At 44.5% G+C, this 19149-nt stretch overlaps 2 protein-coding genes across 5 annotated transcripts in view; one reads left to right on the top strand and one right to left on the bottom strand.

Moving 5' to 3' along the window:
* Window positions 1–632: 632 nt before the first annotated feature.
* On the top strand, window positions 633–9075 carry PHB2 (prohibitin 2; the record flags this gene model as incomplete). Its single annotated transcript, XM_083594227.1, is given in 10 exon segments — window positions 633–771; window positions 863–947; window positions 1506–1585; window positions 2011–2195; window positions 3489–3618; window positions 3846–3953; window positions 3956–3965; window positions 4652–4712; window positions 5496–5584; window positions 8442–9075. Coding segments are annotated over 9 exon segments (879 nt in total). The 3' UTR covers window positions 5577–5584; window positions 8442–9075.
* Window positions 9076–12156: 3081 nt separating this feature from the next.
* The window catches only part of PTPN6 (protein tyrosine phosphatase non-receptor type 6), a gene marked incomplete at its 3' end in the record, with an annotated part of 37596 nt that continues 30603 nt past the window's right edge, over window positions 12157–19149 (bottom strand). For 3 of the 4 annotated variants that reach the window (XM_083593428.1, XM_083593429.1, XM_083593430.1), the window contains 4 exons: window positions 18270–18337; window positions 16677–16828; window positions 15576–15664; window positions 12157–14122 (listed from right to left, as the gene is read on the bottom strand). In XM_083593428.1, coding sequence (XP_083449554.1) covers window positions 14008–14122; window positions 15576–15664; window positions 16677–16828; window positions 18270–18337 — 424 coding nt within the window. Of the gene's footprint in view, window positions 14123–15571; window positions 15665–16676; window positions 16829–18269; window positions 18338–19149 lie in introns of those variants that run through there. The other variant, XM_083593431.1, reaches the window with a different exon arrangement.

Raw genomic sequence — 19149 nt, 5'->3', positions numbered from 1 at the left:
TCTTCTGAACACCTGAATAGGGATGAGCTCGCTTTTAGGAGGCCCCGGGGTGCAGTGCTTCTGAGCATGTCAAGAGCGCAGTGCCATGAAGGGGGAGCAGCCTCTCTTTCGTTTTCCCTTTCAAAAAGTGCACTGATTTAACTAATTAATTAATTTTTATTGTATATGTGTTTGTGGTTGTATTTTTGGTTATCATTCGTTATATTTGTTTTATTTTTAATTTTTTTCCTTTTATTTTTGTTTCATTGATTTTATCGTATGTGTTGTGTTTGTATGAAACTTAATAAATATTATTGGAAGTCAAAAAGTGCTCTCAACGTAAGGAGTTCTGGCTCAAAATGTCATTCTGCCAAAAAGAAAAGGGGGGGAAAGAACTTAATTCATGTTTTTAACTCAGCGCTTAAAAATTCTCAGTGGCCTCCATTGGTGCTGCATGTAAAGATGCAGAATCCATGACTGAGAGGAGTCAGAGAGGGACTTTTCTATGTATCCATGCCTAGAGAGCGAAAAATAGAAACATGTGTTTCTGTGTATCCCTGCTTTTCTGGCAACATAAGAGTTTGGATAGGAAAATCTGCAGAGCTGTGTGAAATACATGGCTTTGGTTTTTCATTCTGTGTTTCTTTCCCCATATGAAGGTTGCCATGGCTCAGAGCCTGAAAGACTTCGCTGGGCGCCTGCCCACCGGCCCTCGGGGCATGGGGACGGCTTTGAAGTTGTTGTTGGGTGCTGGTGCTGCAGCCTATGGTATCCGTGAGTCTGTCTTTACAGGTAAGTCAGTGGTATTTGTGTATGGTCATCTGCTATCTTTTGCACAATGCTTGGTGGTAACTACTGACTGCTTTTGCCTCTGTTTCCACAGTGGAGGGTGGCCAAAGAGCAATATTCTTCAACCGCATTGGTGGAGTTCAGCAGGACACCATTCTTTCTGAGGGACTGCATTTCAGGTATCAAGAACTATGTTGGAAAGTTTAGAATAACAGGAAATCCCAATATGTTGTCATTCCCAGACAAATGTTTTCTAACAGTACCTCACCTCCAGAGATTCCTCATTATAAAGCATACAAACCTTAATTTAATTTGAAATTCTTGTAGCATGCCAATATTTTTTATCTGATCACAAACTCCTAAGAATCATTTGTCAACTCTTAGGAGGCAAATGTTTTCTCTCGTGCTAATATAGTTACTCCTTTGGCTAAATGTCTTACTGCGAGAACTTCAAGAAGTGCTGTTCGTGAGAAAATGAAACCCAAAAATTGAATTGAAGGACACTAAAGATTATTTGTTATTTTAGCGCAGTGTTATCAATGTGAATCAAGTAATATAGTTTACTAAGACATAGTATCAAGAGAAGAAAATGCAGTTCTTGGGCAAGTATTGTGTTCTCTCTATCTTAATGCACATGAGAAAAGAAAAAAGTATTTGTAGGAATTCTTTATTTCCACATATCTGTACTGCTTGGTTTTGGACATCTTAATTTGGTACAATCTTCATTTTCTTCCTAGAATTCCCTGGTTCCAGTATCCAATAATTTATGATATTCGAGCTCGGCCCCGCAAAATCTCCTCGCCAACAGGCTCCAAAGGTGAGGTCATAGAGAAGCACATTGTCTTTTGGTTTTGTATTCCTCTCTTCAATAAACACAGGGTGATGCACATAGTTTATTCTACTTTCCTCTTTTCCTTATTGAATCTTTACAGTAATCCTGTAATGCACGTTAGGCTGAGAGAGGGTGAGTGGATCAAGCTTACCCAGTGAACTTCAGTGCAGAGAGGGGTTTTTTCATTTGGGTTTCCCAAGTCTGAGCCCAGCCATTACATCAGATACCACTGCTACTTTATTGTCACTTCTTGGGAAGATGTGTTTTTCCATAGCCAGGTATAAAGCAAGGGGTTCAGAACAATCTTGTGCAGAGCAGCATGAATGGGTGAGATCTGGGTGCACAATCCGAGTTGGAAGGTGAAGTAAGACAAACCACTGGGACTATGCTTAGTTTGATTCTGTCTCTAGACTTGCAGATGGTGAACATCTCCTTGCGAGTTCTGTCGCGCCCAAATGCTGCTGAACTACCCAGCTTGTACCAGCGCCTTGGTCTGGACTACGAAGAGCGAGTCTTGCCTTCCATTGTCAATGAAGTGCTCAAAAGTGTGGTGGCAAAGTTCAACGCCTCACAACTCATCACCCAGCGAGCTCAGGTCTGTTCACTTTCCATGCAGGCAGACTTACCTGTCCCAACTCCACTTTTAACGGGAGGAAGGGCTCCAAGGTGGGAGGTTGCAGGTTATTGGTGTGGATGCTGCATGCTTCCACTACCTCACTAGTTTTTGATGGTTTAAGCCTTAAGAAATTTACAAAGCTTATCATGATTATGCATTCTTCCATTTACTGAGGCAATCTTCCCTCATTTCCATGTAGCTCAGTTATTTAGTGAAAGGTAATTAACTTAGTTGGTGTCTGTTTTTAGACATTGCCATGGTAAGTTGCATGGTAAAATTTGAGGTCATTTAGACATACAACTGGATACAATTACAAAATAATATCATTTGATGGACAACTTTAATCCTGGATTAGACTAAAACAATGTGGCATTGGTGGACATAATTGTCTGGTGGACTGAGGAACTGGAAAGCCTTTCCCCAATGAAATGCAAGGGCAGTTAAGCAGTATCAATATGTTTTAAGGTCACTTCTAAATATCAGATAAAGTTTCTAATGAGATGTGATCTGGCCTTTAAAATCTCCAGACTCTTGATTTCCTCCAGTAGCTGCATTTGGCTCTGGGCCTACTCAGTACTGGCCTCTGGAAGTTTCACATAATGATTAATGTGACAAGTAAAGTGATAACTCTGTAATTTAGCAAAGTAAGGAAAATTGAGTGGTGCTGCAAAAGATATTGCAAAAGATAATGTACTAGCTTTGGAGATTTAAGCAATTGCTAAAGAAAACCTGCTTCACGCATTTGGCAGAAACTAGAGTAAACCACCTGTAGATTATAGTTCCATAAATCTGTTGGATATGACATTGGTTTCTGTATAAACATGACCTTCTGACCAAATGAGAAGAACGAACTAAATCAACATAATTTTTGAAGCATAGACTGGCTTCAGGTATGGAAGGTGTTTTCTTCTGTGTTCTGAACTATCTTATTAATAAGTGTACTGAGAGTTCTAAGAAATCTCTTCACGTATACTTCCCTAAGAGTATTTAACAGAGCTGACCACAAAAGCCTGTGCCTAGACCTAGAGCTTAAAAATTCCTTTGTCACAATTTTATTTTCTAACACATCAGCCGAGGTGACTGGGCCTGGGCTGACTACTAGCTCTCATTTTTCCTCATCTGCATGTCAGTGACTTGAACATGAAACTCGAGCTTTTTGAATTGGATACTTTTCAAAGCTCTTGGGGGTTCTCATGACTTTCCCTGGTCTGAAGAAAGCTGCCACCTGCTCAGGATAAATGTGGAGGACAAACTGTTGGGTTATTGCTTTAGGTGTCTTTGCTTATCCGTCGGGAGCTGACAGAGCGGGCGAAAGATTTTAGCCTTATTCTAGATGACGTAGCCATCACAGAACTGAGTTTCAGCCGGGAGTACACAGCAGCGGTGGAGGCCAAGCAAGTGGGTGAGTCCAAACAAGTTCTGGTCCTTTCTCTAAAGCTGTGTTTGCATAAAGTCAGCTAGGACTGCTCCACATGCACAAATAGCTGGACATAAGCCCATCTAAATGGAGTAGGGCCGTTTTTGACTAAATGTGCACAGGACAGGCCTGCAAATCTTTTAAAGAATGAAAGAAACTCCTGGAAGTGGTTGCAGAGAGATTCTCATGTTCTCTTTGCTCTTCTTCTCCAGCCCAGCAGGAGGCGCAACGAGCTCAATTCCTGGTGGAGAAAGCTAAGCAGGAGCAGAGGCAGAAGATTGTTCAAGCGGAAGGAGAAGCCACAGCTGCCCAGATGATATCCTTGCTTTGCTGTGGGGAGACAGCCACCACACAGTTTTCCAGGGGTGTGGGAAGTGGTCTCTTGCAGAATCCCCAAACTCCAGATTTTTGAGCTTGGACTGATATAAGAGGCATCGCATTGCATGAGTGAAGGGCATCTCTTTTCGGTTACCTAGAATTGCTGGTGGGAGATTTGGGGGTGCTGTTAGGAAGATTTTGGGTGCTGAGTTCTGAGGAGTTATTCTGCGACAAGAAGTTAAGCAGCAGCTAGAGGTTATTCACTCCTGAGGACTTTCTGCTTCCCTGTCCTCCCCCCTCGTACCAGCTTTGCAGAAAGCATTCAAGTGAATGGGGTGCTCAGTTCTTCTCCATCATATAAAGCGTGTTTCCTTAAACATGCAGTCCCATTGCCTGCAGAAAGATGTTGGGGCTATTTTATGCTAGCTAGTGCTGTGCTAGTTGATGAGAGCTTTGGAGTAAAGCATTAGGGGAGCACTCTTGCCAAATACATATTTCCCCGCACTGATTCATTGATTCCTACTGTGTAGCAACAGGTTGTTTGCAGTTGTACAGAACTGTCTCCCACAAGACTGTGGCTTCGAGTGGAGCAAAGTAGGGCTGTGTTGATCCCAGGTGGGTGAGTTCAAGGAGGTGTAGGTCCCACATTCCAAAATGGTGAAATAGCGCCTTAACCTATTCACATCGGTGAAGCCCTCAGCAAGAACCCAGGTTACATCAAGCTGCGCAAGATCCGTGCCGCCCAGAACATATCCAAGACGGTGAGTTTTAGGACACTGGAGTTGCTTTCTCACCCCCCCCCCAACAGTGCTTTTCCAGGCCAAGTGATGAACCTAAGGCGAATATGATATGCTTCCTCTGATGTGTCTCTCTGCCACACTTATTTATTACGTTGGTCTGTGCATCTTAGCAGGGGCCTTGGAGCCTCTGGCCTTTGTAAAAGCAGACCCACATCATGTTCAATGTGCCATACCCAGCTGTGGCCGCTTACAGACCATAATGTGCCACAGGCCAGGAACAGGCTCACAGGAAAATCAGACACATGGAGAAGCAGAATGAACTGAAGCATTGCATAGACTGATGGCCCTGGGCTTGAAAAAAAATGTAGGATAGTAGATCAGAAATAAAATACTCTACATTCATAGTGGAAAAAGGGAGTAAACGAGTTCAATTCTCTTTCAAATCATGGCTGTTCTGGTTTCTTGTCCTCACTAGAACTGTACCCATAGTGGTTCCTTCCAAACTTTTTCCAGAACAACAACAGCAAAAAGGACTAGCAAATTATTTTTTAAAAAGAGACTTTCTGAAATTTTACCCGCAGCCGCCAAGGCTGTTTTTCTTTTCCATCCCCCATTAAGCTTTGAGACTTAACTTTGGCTAACAGTTTTTACAGTTCAGTGTTGAACGTTAATTCTCTGCCATTTATTTGGAATTGGTTTCCCCCAAATGCTGCCAGAACGAAGTTCTCTATCGGATGCAGTTATTTGTACCACTGGACCTTTGCTTACACCCTCCTTGATCTGTCCCTTCCTTGCCTTTTACAGATCGCTGCATCTCAGAACCGCGTGTATCTTACAGCCGACAACTTAGTGCTGAATCTACAGGATGAAGGTTTCACTAGGTAAGGGAGTTTGTGAAGATACCTCCTAAAGTCTTTTGCTTCCTTCTGTAATGAGCCTTAGGAGCTCCATCCCCCAAATATGAGTTTCTTGGAGGAATAGCAGAGCTTAAGAAATAAACAATGCCCCCTGTTTTCTGGGTGTTACATAAATGCACATGTACTGTCAGTCATCCATGCACACACGCTGTGTGTGTGTGTGAGAGAGAGAGAGAGAGAGACAGAGACATACACACACACACACACACACATGCATAGCTTCATTCCCAGATTTGTATAAAGATGAATAAACTGAGACAGGCATGTCCCATTCATGGTCAGATCCCAGATCTGGGAACTGGTCTGCTTACTTGTTCTGGACAGAGTTGCAATTCCTCTGATGGGAAAGGGTACATAGTCTGGGAGCACTAGTTCCACCTTCGTGCTACAGAGGTCGATGCCCCTCTAGTGACAGGGGGATGAATTCAGCTAAGTAGTCGGGCTAACGGAAGCCAGCACAATTGGACTTTCCCCTTTCTCCTCCTGTGTGTCTGCCACACCCTCCCCAGATCTGCCCAGGAGGGTTTGGAGAACTGAAACTGTGTGCAAGGGGAGGAGAGGCGAGAGAGTTCTGTTGGGCAACCAGAGGTGCTTTTGCTCCCAGAATGAGCTCCTTAGTGCTATGTTGAATTCCACCCAGACTGCTTATTTCCGGTTATACCCATTCCTGCCCTTTCCACTGTTCCCCGTGCATTGGTAACTTCATTTCTAGAGTACAGAAATGTGCTCCATGTGGGGCTACTCTTTGTTTGGTTCAGGAATTTGTCACTAGTGTACAATGCTGCAGCTAGAGTACTCAGCATCATGTCTTTCCACATTCATGCAACACTGGCACTTAAAATCTGCAATGGCTGCTTATCTGCTACCAAGCCAAGTTCATGGTTTTATTATTGAGTTTGGATTTGATATCCCGCTTTATCACTACCCGAAGGAGTCTCAAAGCGGCTCACATTCTCCTTTCCCTTCCTCCCCCACAACAAACACTCTGTGAGGTGAGTGGGGCTGAGAGACTTCAAAGAAGTGTGACTGGCCCAAGGTCACCCAGCAGCTGCATGTGGAGGAGCGGGGAAGCGAACCCGGTTCACCAGATTACAAATCTACCACTCTTAACCACTACACTACACTGGCTCTTGTGCGCACAAAGCCCTGAGCAACTTGGGACCAGGATACCTGGCGGCCTGCCTCACCTATTTGTACACCACAGCAACCTTTGTGATCTTCCATGGCTAGAAGATGGTCATCTAGGAACCCCATAGAAACAGGCCTTCTCCCTTTGGGATTTAGTTAATTAGTTAGTTAGTTAATAAAATTTATACACTGCTTGGTTGTAAAAAACAAAACGTTAAAGTGGTATACAAAATATAAAACAGCAAAACCAATAAAAAATTACAGTTCTACAGTGGTACCTTGGTTTACGAGCTTAATCCGTTCCGGAAGTCCGAAACTGTTCTTAAACCGAGGCATGCTTTCCCTAATGAGGCCTCCCACCTCTGGTGCCCTTCCACCATTTGGATTCTGTTCTTAGACCAAGGTAAAGTTCGCAAACCGGGACACTACTTCTGGTTTTACAGAGTTCATAAACCAAATAGTTCGTAAACAGAGCTGTTCTTAAACCGAGGTACCATTGTACTTTAAAACATAAGACGAAAGTTAAAAAACACTAAAATAGACTAAAATTACCTCAGCTTTGGAAAGTATATTTTTATGGTTAGCAGAGTGATAACTGTTTTACTGTTGGCTTGGCTGATTTTAATATGATAGACTTTTGTAATGGGCTTTGGGGGGGGATTTCTGTATTTTTAATGTTTATTTCCAGCAATTCCTGGTACTTGTAAATCTCTCTGAAATTTTGCTGAAAATGTTGTGGTGCATAAATTACCAAAGTTGATAAAATAGTTCTAACTTTCTATGTCTCTCTCTCCCCGCCCCATTCTTCATCACCACTTTTTTGTTGCGCTGCTGGTTACAGAGGAAGGTAAGATAACAATATTTTAACTTCAAGTAGAGCTGCAACATTTAACTGAATAATATTCCCTCCTTCCAGGGAATTGGGGGAAGGAAAGAAAGAGAGACAAAATGGGAGGGTGGTTGCTTGGAATGGAACAAGCAAGGGAAGAGAAACCAGGGTGGGGAGTGAACTACCATATTTTTTGCTCTATAAGACTCACTTTTTCCCTCCTAAAAAGTAAGGGGAAATGTGTGTGCGAATGCAGGCTGCGCAGCTATCCCAGAAGCCAGAACAGCAAGAGGGATTGCTGCTTTCACTGCGCAGCGATCCCTCTTGCTGTTCTGGCTTCTGAGATTCAGAATATTTTTTTTTCTTGTTTTCCTCCTCCAAAAACTAGGTGCGTCTTGTGGTCTAGTGCATCTTATAGAGCGAAAAATACGGTACTTCTACTACTCAGAAGAATTCCAAGTTCCTCCCCCCCCCCCCCGCTGTTGTTCCGTATGTTTTCTGAGTGGAGCATGTGCTGTTATGATTGACTAAGGCTGTTTCTTGGCGATGAAGTCAGTCGTCTGCCGTTCCTGCTCTGCTTTACTCCAGCCTGATTCTGTTCCCCCCCAAAAGTTTTTGATTTGAGTTCCTACTGAAATGAGGCTGCATTTTGTATTTTAATCTTGTTTTTAAGTTGTATTTCAATCAATTGTTTTTATACTTTGTGTTAGCCGCCCAGAGTCCAGTCTTGGCTGGGGAGGGCGGGGTATAAATAAATTATTATTATTATTATTATTATTATTATTATTATTATTATTATTATTAGCCCCCCACACCCACGTTGTGTGAATGTTCCTCTTTGGTAACCCCCTTTTTTTGTTTCTCTTGTAGTGACAGCCTCCTGATCAAGCAGGGCAAGAAATGAACTAGCGGCTGCCTCCCAGAACCATCGAAATGACTGGCAGAATGGGGGTTATGCACAGCCGTGGAAGAGCCTTGCACATCTCTGCTGCCCATAAGTCTCCTCTTTGGCCTGGGCCTTCTTTCCAGTTGTCATCTTCACTTCCCAACGCGCCATTAATAAGCCCTTTCTTGCCTCATCATCTGGTTCCTGGTTTTGGGAACTGCCAGCCATGAAGGCCAGCTGTGGAAACAGACTTCATGCTGAGGCGGGGGGGGGGGTTACACTTTTTGCTCCCATGGTCACTGATCCCACCCCACCCAGCCTGAAGGACTGGGTACAGGTGGGCAGCAGAGACCAGCCAAGGGGTTGGTTTTTAAGTAGATCAGATTGTTGCTCTCCTCTTCCTGCTGGGGCTGAATGAGGCCTGAGTACATATAATCCCCTGTCTCTCACATCAGTGGAAAGTTTGCTATCTTTGCCCCCTCCCCTGCCCCTGGCCCCCGTCAAGCACCTCGTCTCAGGAATAGATGGGGCTTCTGCAAGTGCTGTGATCTCCATTTATGTAAGTTCTTTTGCATCGTGATTCACAACTTTATACAAATAAAATCAGGTCCAAAACTCTTCTGATACCATTGTGAGTGAATGATCATTTTGTATAGGGTGGATTTCTTATAGTCAAGACAGAGAACTCATGCTGGGAAGCCGCCCATTCACCTCCCTCTATGTCCTCTGAAATTTTTTTTTGCTAGAATAAGCTCCCTAAAGGGCTAAAGAGAGGGCAGGTACATGCTTTAGTTCTCAGTCGACTGCTGTGTTTTCCATCTGCTCATTTAGAACTTTGTTAGAATTAACATTCTCTTTTCTTCCTGCAGAAGGTTGCTTTCTTTCGTTTTTGCTGTTATGCAAGAGCAGGTGGTGTTCTGTCAAGCCTATACAACCCATTACCAATTTTCTTAGCACTACTTACATTCCCCCTTCATGTCTGATATGGTTCTCAGCCGCAGTCATAATGGTTCATATGAAAACAGTTCAGAAATAATTGCTTTAAAAGTGAGGTGGGTTCATTGCTGTTGCCATTGGGGTTTCTTGTCAAAAAAAATACCACAAATAGCACACACATACATTTTCTACCAGAGCATTTGAGCAATGAAATGAGTTTTCTTAAGAAAACTGGCAACTATTTTTTTTAGGCAGTGAAAAAAGCTACAAGCTGGCAGGGGGAAAAGTTGGTGGTGGCTAAGCTCTTTCAGCAAAGTATGCCACAAATAAATGCAATGATTTTGTGACGGCAAGCCATCGTCAGGCCTTTCTCTTGGGGACATCATGAGTTTGTGCTGTGTCAGGGTTGTGCACCTTCAGACCGCAAGTAGATGTTGCGTTATACAAAATAAATACAATTTCTGCACATAGAAAGCCTATGTATCAGGGAAAAGGGTGTAGCCTAGCCACCTGGGTATGCCAGTTTTCTGTGCGCGGGGATTTGTTTAGTTTTGAAGATGGACGCCCCTGCTTACCTCAGCCTCGCCATCTTATAATTTGAGGATAATACTAAATGACCTTACAGGACTACATGAGTTACTAAAACAATGTCTGTGAAGCAGTCTGCACAAACTAGAGCACTATAAATGCTAAAAGTTGATGTTGCTAGTATATTTTTGTGTCGTACAGTTTCAGTGTCTCCCTAGTCCTGTACAACTGCAGAAACGGCAGGCAGAATGTAGCAACTGTGTCTATGCTATAGCCAGCCTCACAGCTCCTTTTGCTTGAAAGATTACTACCTCAAGAGTGGGGTTAAAATACATCAATTTAATAAATGAAAAATACAGTGGTACCTCGGGTTAAGTACTTAATTCGTTCCAAAGGTCTGTACTTAACCTGAATCTGTTCTTAACCTGAAGCACCACTTTAGCTAATGGGGCCTCCTGCTGCTGCCGCGCTGCCGGAGCCCAATTTCTGTTCTCATCCTGAAGCAAAGTTCTTAACCTGAAGCACTATTTCTGGGTTAGCGGAGTCTAACCTGAAGTGTATGTAACCCGAGGTACCACTGTAACTCTTAAGCCATCTACGAACCTCCTGCACAGTGCATGGACAGCTTGCCAACCCAACAGTTCCAAATGCAGCGTGGTCTGTCTCAAGAGAGCAGTGCTATGTCAGAAAACATGAAAACCTATTCCAGCAAGGAGGGAGGGAGGGTGCTGCCCTCCTCTGTGTCCTCTCTTTTTGTTACGGTTCCTTAATTTTTTAGATTGCAGAGCAGGGTCAATAGTGACTCAACAAATGCCTCGCTGCTGCAGTTGTACTGTTGTGGCCTAAGGAGGTTACCTGTCGAGATACAGCAGGCAGACAATTCTCAGCCACTTGCGGCAGACATATCTTGCCTGAAGACCTTCCTGCAAAGAGCCAAGCCAACATAGCAGAGCCCTGTGGAAGTGCAGTTATTCTTAAGAATTTGTAGTTCTTGTACTGGGCTTATAAAAAAGAGGACCTCATTTCAGTCTGTAGTCGATGTCAAGTATAGCCTACTGTCAACCTAGATCTGTACCCCAGTTCATTTTTTTCCTGCCCTTAGCAATCTCAAGATTTTTGCTCTTTTTTGTAAACTCATACCAAAGAGCATGGGTAGGCAAACTAAGGCCTGGGGGCCAGATACGGCCCAATCACCACCTAAATCTGGCCTGCGGACGGTCCTGGAATCAGTGTGTTTTTACATGAGTAGAATGTGTGCTTTTATTTAAAATGCATCTCTGGGTTATTTGTGGGGCATAGGAATTCATTTTTTTCCTTCAAAATATAATCTGGCCCCCCACAAGGTCTGAGGAACAGTGTAATGTGTTTCACCCCTCCCATTGCAAGAATCTGCTGACAATGTTTCAGAAAGGAGGGGCGGATTTCGCTCATCGCTTCTTCCGCTCCAGCCTGTGGGAGTCTGAGTGTTATCTGTATATAGATAAGGTGACTGCTCAAGCAGCTGTAACACTCATGCAGTCCAGCGTCTCCGATTAGTCTTTAGTTTATGCAGTAACTGTAGAGAATAAAAGAAGTTATACTTCAGAGCTGTCGTTCGTGTGGTTCATGCTCTGCTGTGCTCCGCTGACTTTTGGAACTGAGTTTGGTGCTCACAGCTCTAAGCTGTGAGTCCACAGCACTTAGACCTGCTCCCTGCAATGGAAGGTCTCTGGGAGTGCTTTTCCAGCTCGCCTGGCCCAGTCGAGGCTGAAGAAGTTGAGCCCAGTCGTTGGCACTGGCTCAAAGGCGAAGCTGACACAGTGGACCAGCCCCCTGCTGAAAAAGTTTGCTGACCTCTGCCAAAGAGCATGTAGAGGGACATGGGTGTGTCATATTTTAATCTTGGACGTCCTTGTTGACAACCCTGCAGCATCTGTGCCCCATATTATAAAGCACTTCAGCGCTGTCTGGATTTGGGGCTGACATGGGAGAAGCTGTGTGTGTGTCCTGATTTCACTGCTTATTAGCTCTAGGCATTTTTGCATCAGAAGCAAACATAAAGAACAAAGTTGGAGCTCTCTGCGGCTGGAAGCAGGAAACGACTTCCGGCATGCGCTGCCCACAGCAGAGTGACTGAAGAAATCTCCCTGTTTTCCAACAGCACCTGTAGATCATTTCCAGAGTCCCAGCAATTTTGTGCACTCTCCTGCAAGTTCAGTACGGAACTCTTAACGATTAAAAAAAAAAAAGTCTTCATGCAAATCAAACAAAAATCTGGTTTATTTACAAGTCAAGAAAACCAATCCACTGGATTAGAAAATTATCCATTATTTACACACAGCACAGCGGTAAGGTTCGGTGGCTAAGCAGAGGTTGGCATTTGAGCTGGAGGTTGCACAAGGCAAGGATGGCTTTGACCAATTAGGTGAAGCATTTGAGCAGTGGAGATAAAGACAGGGAACCAAAAAGTGAAGTTACAGAAGCAATGTTGATCCCAAGGGCACTTTATACTGCTTCTCAGCCTGACGGAGCTTACTGTATGGAATAGCCTAGGCTAGAGTTCATGATAAAAAGAAGACTCAAGATCTCAAGACTAAGGGGGAAATGGCAGGAGCTCTAGCCTTCCACCAGTGCGATTGTATACCTGTCTACTCCGAAGTGCATTTAGTGGGACTCCCAGCTGTGTTTTCTGGGCCCATGGGAATAACCTATTTTTGTTGCTTCTCTCCCCCCAGACATAGAAAGTGTTCCCCCAGACACTTGCTTTCCCAAGTGGTCTAGATAAAAGTGAGATCCGGCTGAATTAAAACCGATCCTTGTGAATTTGCATGTTTTTATATGGAGTCCCACCCACCTCTCTGTCCCGGAAAGAAACCCATCATCAAATCAAAACTTGCAGTGGTGGATGGCACAGCAAAAAGCACAGATTCTGTGCTAGGCAGAGCTCAAAGCACATTAATCCATGGCACTTTTGCATTAATCCTTATGACTGCTGCGTAGAACGACAACAAAACCAGCCAACACATCACAGAACAGAGTGATGACCTAGGACGGTGGTTTTGAAGGGCTCCCCTGTAGAAATTAGGCAGTCTCATAAGGACCTGTGCTTGGAATCTTATTTTAGGGTCATGGAAATACTGGAAAGCTCAGGAGCAGCAGACCATTGGCCCATCTAGCCAGGGCTTGACTCACCATTAAGCAAAATAAGCCCATGCTTAGGGAAATTTTCCATTGACAAATTTTTAACTTCAATGCACACAAATTGCTCAGCGGAGCATTCATTTTTTTTTCCAGCTAAAAATCGCAACTGAACAACTATGCAACAAGGCAGGCTGGATACCTTATCTCTACGAAGTATAGAACAGATCTGTTGTGTAATACTGGTTTTGAGGATCTGACCAAAGGCTTTGCAATTAGAAAAGGTAGGAGATTTCCCCCCCAAATATAAATAAAGTGGAAGTGTACAGAAACAAGCATTATTTTCCATCTTACTGTAGCTTTTGTTTCAGTTCTAAACTAATTTTTTTGTGGGGTGTGGGGGGGGCACCAAAATATTTTAAGTGCTTGGGGCCACTAAAGGTCTTAATCTGGCTCTGCATCTAAGCTCAGAATTGTCAACACTGGCTGGAAGCTGGTCTCCAGGAATTCAGAGAAGGGTCTCTTCCAGCCCCATCGGGAGATGCCAGGGATTAAATTTGGGACCTTCTGCATGCAAAGCAGGTGTCTTACCGCTGACCTACAGCCCTCGCCCAATAATTGTTATGGTTTGGACTTTAATGGTGGTTGGGGCATGTTTCAAGCATTCAAAAACTGCCTTTTAGAAAAGGTGAAGGCTGGATGAATGAATGAATTTGCAAGTGCACTGGTGAGTCCAAGAGGTGTATGGGATTAGTATGTTGGGTCACAGGAGAAGCAGGAAGAATTGCGTTCATTAGTAGGAGGCGAATGGAAAGGTGCCATCTGGATTTCCCACTTCAGGCACCCAATTCTCTTGGGCTAACCCTCCGTAGCTCAGTAAACCTTTCAGAGGAAGTTCTCAGCGGGGGGTGGGTGGGTTAGACAATTTGTGTCTGCTGTGAATGGAGCCAGGCAGGTGGAAGATTATCTATGGCATTATTTTTTCTTCAGGGAGCCCTTTGGTTTCTTCTCCTTCCCTGAAGGCCACTGCTTTTGCCCTTTTTCCTCTTTTTTGCCTAAATTCTCATACAGGGTTGCTTCATCCTTCTGCCTGTGAAAGGAGAAAGGGAAGAACAGAAAGCAGAATGAGCGCTCTTAACACTAACGGAACTTAGAATAAAGAAAGGGAGGGAGGAAGTACTGACTGGAAGATGGGAGTGGCTAAGCTGTAAGGCCAAGCCATGGCCTTGTGTTGTTTTATATGCTGCCATCTCTTAAAATACAGTGGATGCTCGGGTTGCAAATGTGATCCGTGCGGGAAGCACGTTCGCAACCCACAGCGTTCATAACCCTCAGCGGTGTGTCTGTGCATGCACAAAGCGTGATTTAGCACTTCTGTGCATGTGAGACCCCCGAAACCTGGAAGTAACTCATTCCGGTATTTCCGGGTTTTGGAGGTCCGTAACCCAAGAAAACACAACCTGAAGCGTCTATAACCCGAGGTATGTCCGTATCAGGGAAATATGTGGCAATATGTATTTCCATAAAACCCTACTGAAAACAGCAGAAACTGATCATTGAAACTGTCCATCACATCATGCAATGTCCCCTTGGACCCATCTGAAAGATGACATGGTGGGTCAGGGACTGTTATTATGATTATTTTATCATTACACTGTCTATGATTGTGCTTTGCATTACGTTTTTTTTATTATGCTCCATAACAAGTACGCTGCCCTGGGACCTTTTCATAAAGGGTAGTATATAAATTGTAGTTGTAATAATAAATAATAATAATAATAATGATGATGATGATGATGATGATGATGCTATCACAGCAGGTTGTTGCGTGAACTCAGCTTTGCAGCTTGGTGCTGGCACACATACTGCTGAGTCAGCACCTGAATCAGCAATTTGCTTTACGTGCTGTGAAAATGGGCTTGTCCTTACTCTTGCCCCCAAGCACTCAAGCTTCAAGTGGGCCATAGGTGCCAACTCCACAAAAATTCCCCATGAAGGGATCATGCAACCCACAAATTTTGGTGCCAGGGCCATGCACACTGCATGGCACCCAAAGCCCGGGCACCCACATTCGCTGGGCCAATTTGGTTCTCCTGAAGTGGTCTCTTTCATATTTCGTTCCGCTTTCTTTTACGCAGCTCAGATAAACAGGAGAGTAACCTTTCAGCAGCTAAATGAATAACATAAACAGAGAAATGTTTTGAAAATGGTTGCTAAAGTGCTCTGTGGATCCAGAGGGTGCTGATTGTGCGTCACTCATGGATCAGCCAACAGGACACCTGCCATTCCCTTGAGTCCCTTTTAAACTGAGCGATGCTGGGGGAGGGGGCAGACTTCAGAGCCGGATTTTGTGCACGTTTTTGAGCTGCCCGAAGGGAGAACCATGTTAAATGTGTTTGGAGAGAGGACAGGAATGTCATTCCTAAAGCACCATCACTCCAAAAACATTACAGGTTGCCTTTGCCAATGTTCTATTTATCTACACCGTGGGATAGTGACAACCGGGAGAGACGCTCTAACGGCTGCCATGGTTGTGTTCTTACTTAGAGGATTTTCGTGAAGCCTTTATCTTCTGTGCGGGTGGGTAGCTTATATTCCCATATTCAGATTCGCTTGGTTTTCCTTTCGTAGTCTGCAGCAGAGAGAAAAAAATATAGGTATAAATCTCTATATAAGGGGATTTATGGCATGGAGCACAGTGGCGCTGTGGTCCTTTGGGCAATGCAGTATTTCCTCGCACAGTGAGGGGCCCCATTTAGTCAGGAAGGAAAAGGTAAGAGGCAAAGCTGCAGGTGCAACCGGGGGGGGGGGGCGAGCAGAAGTAGAAAGTCATCCCCCCTTTTTCCTCCCCACACTGCCTGACCTGCTATCTCTGGGGGAAAACCTTCTCTTCTTGCTGTAACTCTGGGCCAGGGCATTGGAGGGCTTACGACTGAGACAAATGCAGAACAAAATGGCCATGCCATTCCTAGCAAGTGTATAGCTGGCTGCTTTGGGGTCACACAGGGATTGTGCATGCACACACACACACACACACACACACACACACACACACATGCACACAGATACCTGGGGTACACTTTGCAATGCCTAATTATACAAGGTGCTAGAATCTGAATGTCTGTCCCCAGCAACATTGCCAGAAGAGGTGTGTCACCCAGCTAGGGCTAGGTAAAAGGTAAAGGTAAAGGACTCCTGGACGGTTAAGTCCAGTCAAAGGTGACAATGGAGTTGCGGTGCTCATCTTGCTTTCAGGCCGAGGGAGCCGGCGTTTGTCAACAGACAGCTTTCCGGATTATGTGGCCAGCATGATTAAACCGCTTCTGGTGCAACGGAACAGAGCTCATGGAAACCAGAGCTTATGGAAATGCCATTTACCTTCCCGCTGGAGCGGTACCTATTTATCTACTTGCACTGGTGTGCTTTCGAACTGCTAGGTTGGCAGGAGCTGGAACCGAGCAACAGGAGCTCACTCCGTTGCAGGGATTCGAACTGCCGACCTTCTGATCGGCAAGCCCAAGAAGCTCAGTGGTTTAGCCCACAGCTCCACCCACATCTCAACTACAATCTCCTTGAGGATGTGGGGCATCTTCAGTAAAGGAGAAGATGCTAATGACAGTGACCACTGCATGCCAGTCCCATACCTGCATAACATCCAGCTTCTTCTTAGTGGTCTCTATGAACTGGCAGATAGCCATGTAGATGAACTTGTACTGTGCTTCGGTCTGCACCATGCCTGAGCGCTGGGAGCGAACCATCTGAATGGCCTTTGGGATGTCGATATCACAGTCAAACCCTGGAAGGAAGAAAAAGGGGGGGAGGCAGAATGTGGATAGCTCAGTTGGTTAGAGCGTGGTGCTGCTAGCACCAAGGTTGAAGGTTCAGTCCCCGCTTGGGGCTGGACTAGATGATCCTCAGAATCCCTTCCAACTTTGATTCTATAGTGTAATAAATAAACGGGGGGAGAAGTCGTTCAAGACTTACAGGCCAATCGTAAGCAAGTGGCACTGAATAAAACAGGGCTTGCTCCCAAGTAAGCAGGCATGGGATTGCTGTCTTTATTTTTCCTTGCACACAGCACTAAGAGCAACATATAAGTTATGAAATATAAAACAACATCACATTCCATAATAAAATATTCTGTAGCAAGCATAGGAATAATGCAGGCCATGATCCAGCAAAGTACGTTTATGTCCCACTGATTTCATTAGGAGGGATGTGCAGCCCAATCCTATGCATGCTTACTCGGAAGTAGGTCCTGCTGAATTCATTCGTGCTTCCTCCCAGAGCTGGCAGCAGCTTTAGACATGTGCTGAAGTCTCCCACTGAGCTCAATGCTCATCCATGAATGGTCGAGATACACCTATCGAAGACACCTAGCTGCTGGAGGTGGGATAATGCTTCCCCGATGTACAAATGTTTGTACAATGTCCTACATTGAAAAATTTTCTGGCAGAAGGTCATAGAGACGGTCAACATGACTGTACGGAACAATCTTAAATTTGCAGAGGAGAATGTCCTTTTGAGTTATATACCCAACACATGGAATCTAAGAAAGGGACAATATAAATGGACTCCCTGCGGCCTTTGTACGGCAAAAAGACAGGTATTGATGAACTGGAAAAATAAAGATGAGGATCCCTTTAACGACTGAGCATATGTACAAACTCGCTACACATGAACAAGTTGTGTACAAACGTAGACTTGCCATGGACAAATTTAACAATATTTGGTTAACTACGATAACAATTTCCTCCGCTTTTTTGTATTGTATACAATATCTTTTTTGCTGTTGTTCTGTTCTGTTTTCTACATGGGTACTATTTCTTGTTTCTTCTTCTTCTTTGAGTCTTATTTTACTCTGTGCACTTGTAATTTTGTATTTTTTTTACTTTTCAATAAAGAATACAAAATAACAACAAGAAGAAGATGCACATCTTTACCCAGGCTCCCCCCCTCCCCGCTCCTGCTGTGCTGCTACAATGTTACTTTGCTATTGATTATTGGTTTTGGTTCATGGTTATAATGTAATTTGTACTGGGTTTTAATTCACCCTTGCTACTCAAGAGGGCAAACTGGGGGATGGGAAGTCCTGTGTGATTTACGGGACAGGCTTTGGCTGTTCTCGTTTTCCCATCTACGTGACCAGGAAGGCAACGGGCTTAACCCTGGCCAGCGGCAAAGAGGGACCAAGGAATTGAATAGCCACCAGGATGGAAAACAAGAAGTGACCTAACCTTTGATGGAGATCAAATCCACAATCATATCAATGACTATGATGGTCCCGGTGCGACCAATCCCAGCACTGTAGGGAGAGATGGAGATTAGGGAGACATGCAGCAGTATGTTCTACATGCAGAAAAGAGACAAGGCTTCGCTTGCTAGAACCTACCAAGCCGCAGTTAGTCCAAGACTGTAGTTAGAACAGCAGTCTCTGGACATCTGCATTTCCCTTCCCAGGTTGCCTTTGTGCCCCCAACATCCAGTATAAAGGTAAAGGGACCCCTGACCATTAGGTCCAGTCGTGACCGACTCTGGGGTTGCGGCGCTCATCTTGCTTTACTGGCCAAGGGAGCCGGCGTACAGCTTCTGGGTCATGTGGCCAGCAGGACTCAGCCGCTTCTGGCGAACCAGAGCAGCGCACGGAAACGCCATTTACCTTCCTGCCAGAGTGGTACCTATTTATCTACTTGCACTTTGACGTGCCTTTGAACTGCTAGGTTGGCAGGAGCAGGGACTGAGCAACGGGAGCTCACCCCGTCGCGGGGATCCGAACCGCCGACCTTCTGATCAGCAAGTCCTAGGCTCTGTGGTTTAACCCACAGTGCCACCCACATCCCCGTTCATTAATATACCAACACTTTATTTTGTTTCATTGGCAACAAAAGAGGAAAAGTGACTATTACTCATACTTAATCTGAGCACAACCACAAGAGCTCCTGATTAGGCTACGCGAAGCTGAACGTTATCTGTTAATTTTCTTCTATCCTGTTTCATATTTGCTTTTGTTTAAACCAAGCTCATGAACCAAGAACTTATACATTGACCACTAATAATGAACCAAATGTTGCAGATATCACTGTGAATTTATTACACTATTTTTGTCATATACAAATG

Source organism: Podarcis filfolensis (assembly GCF_964270895.1).
Source record: "Podarcis filfolensis genome assembly, chromosome: 17".
NCBI lineage: Eukaryota > Metazoa > Chordata > Lepidosauria > Squamata > Lacertidae > Podarcis > Podarcis filfolensis.
This window is presented reverse-complemented; position numbering and strand designations above follow the sequence as displayed.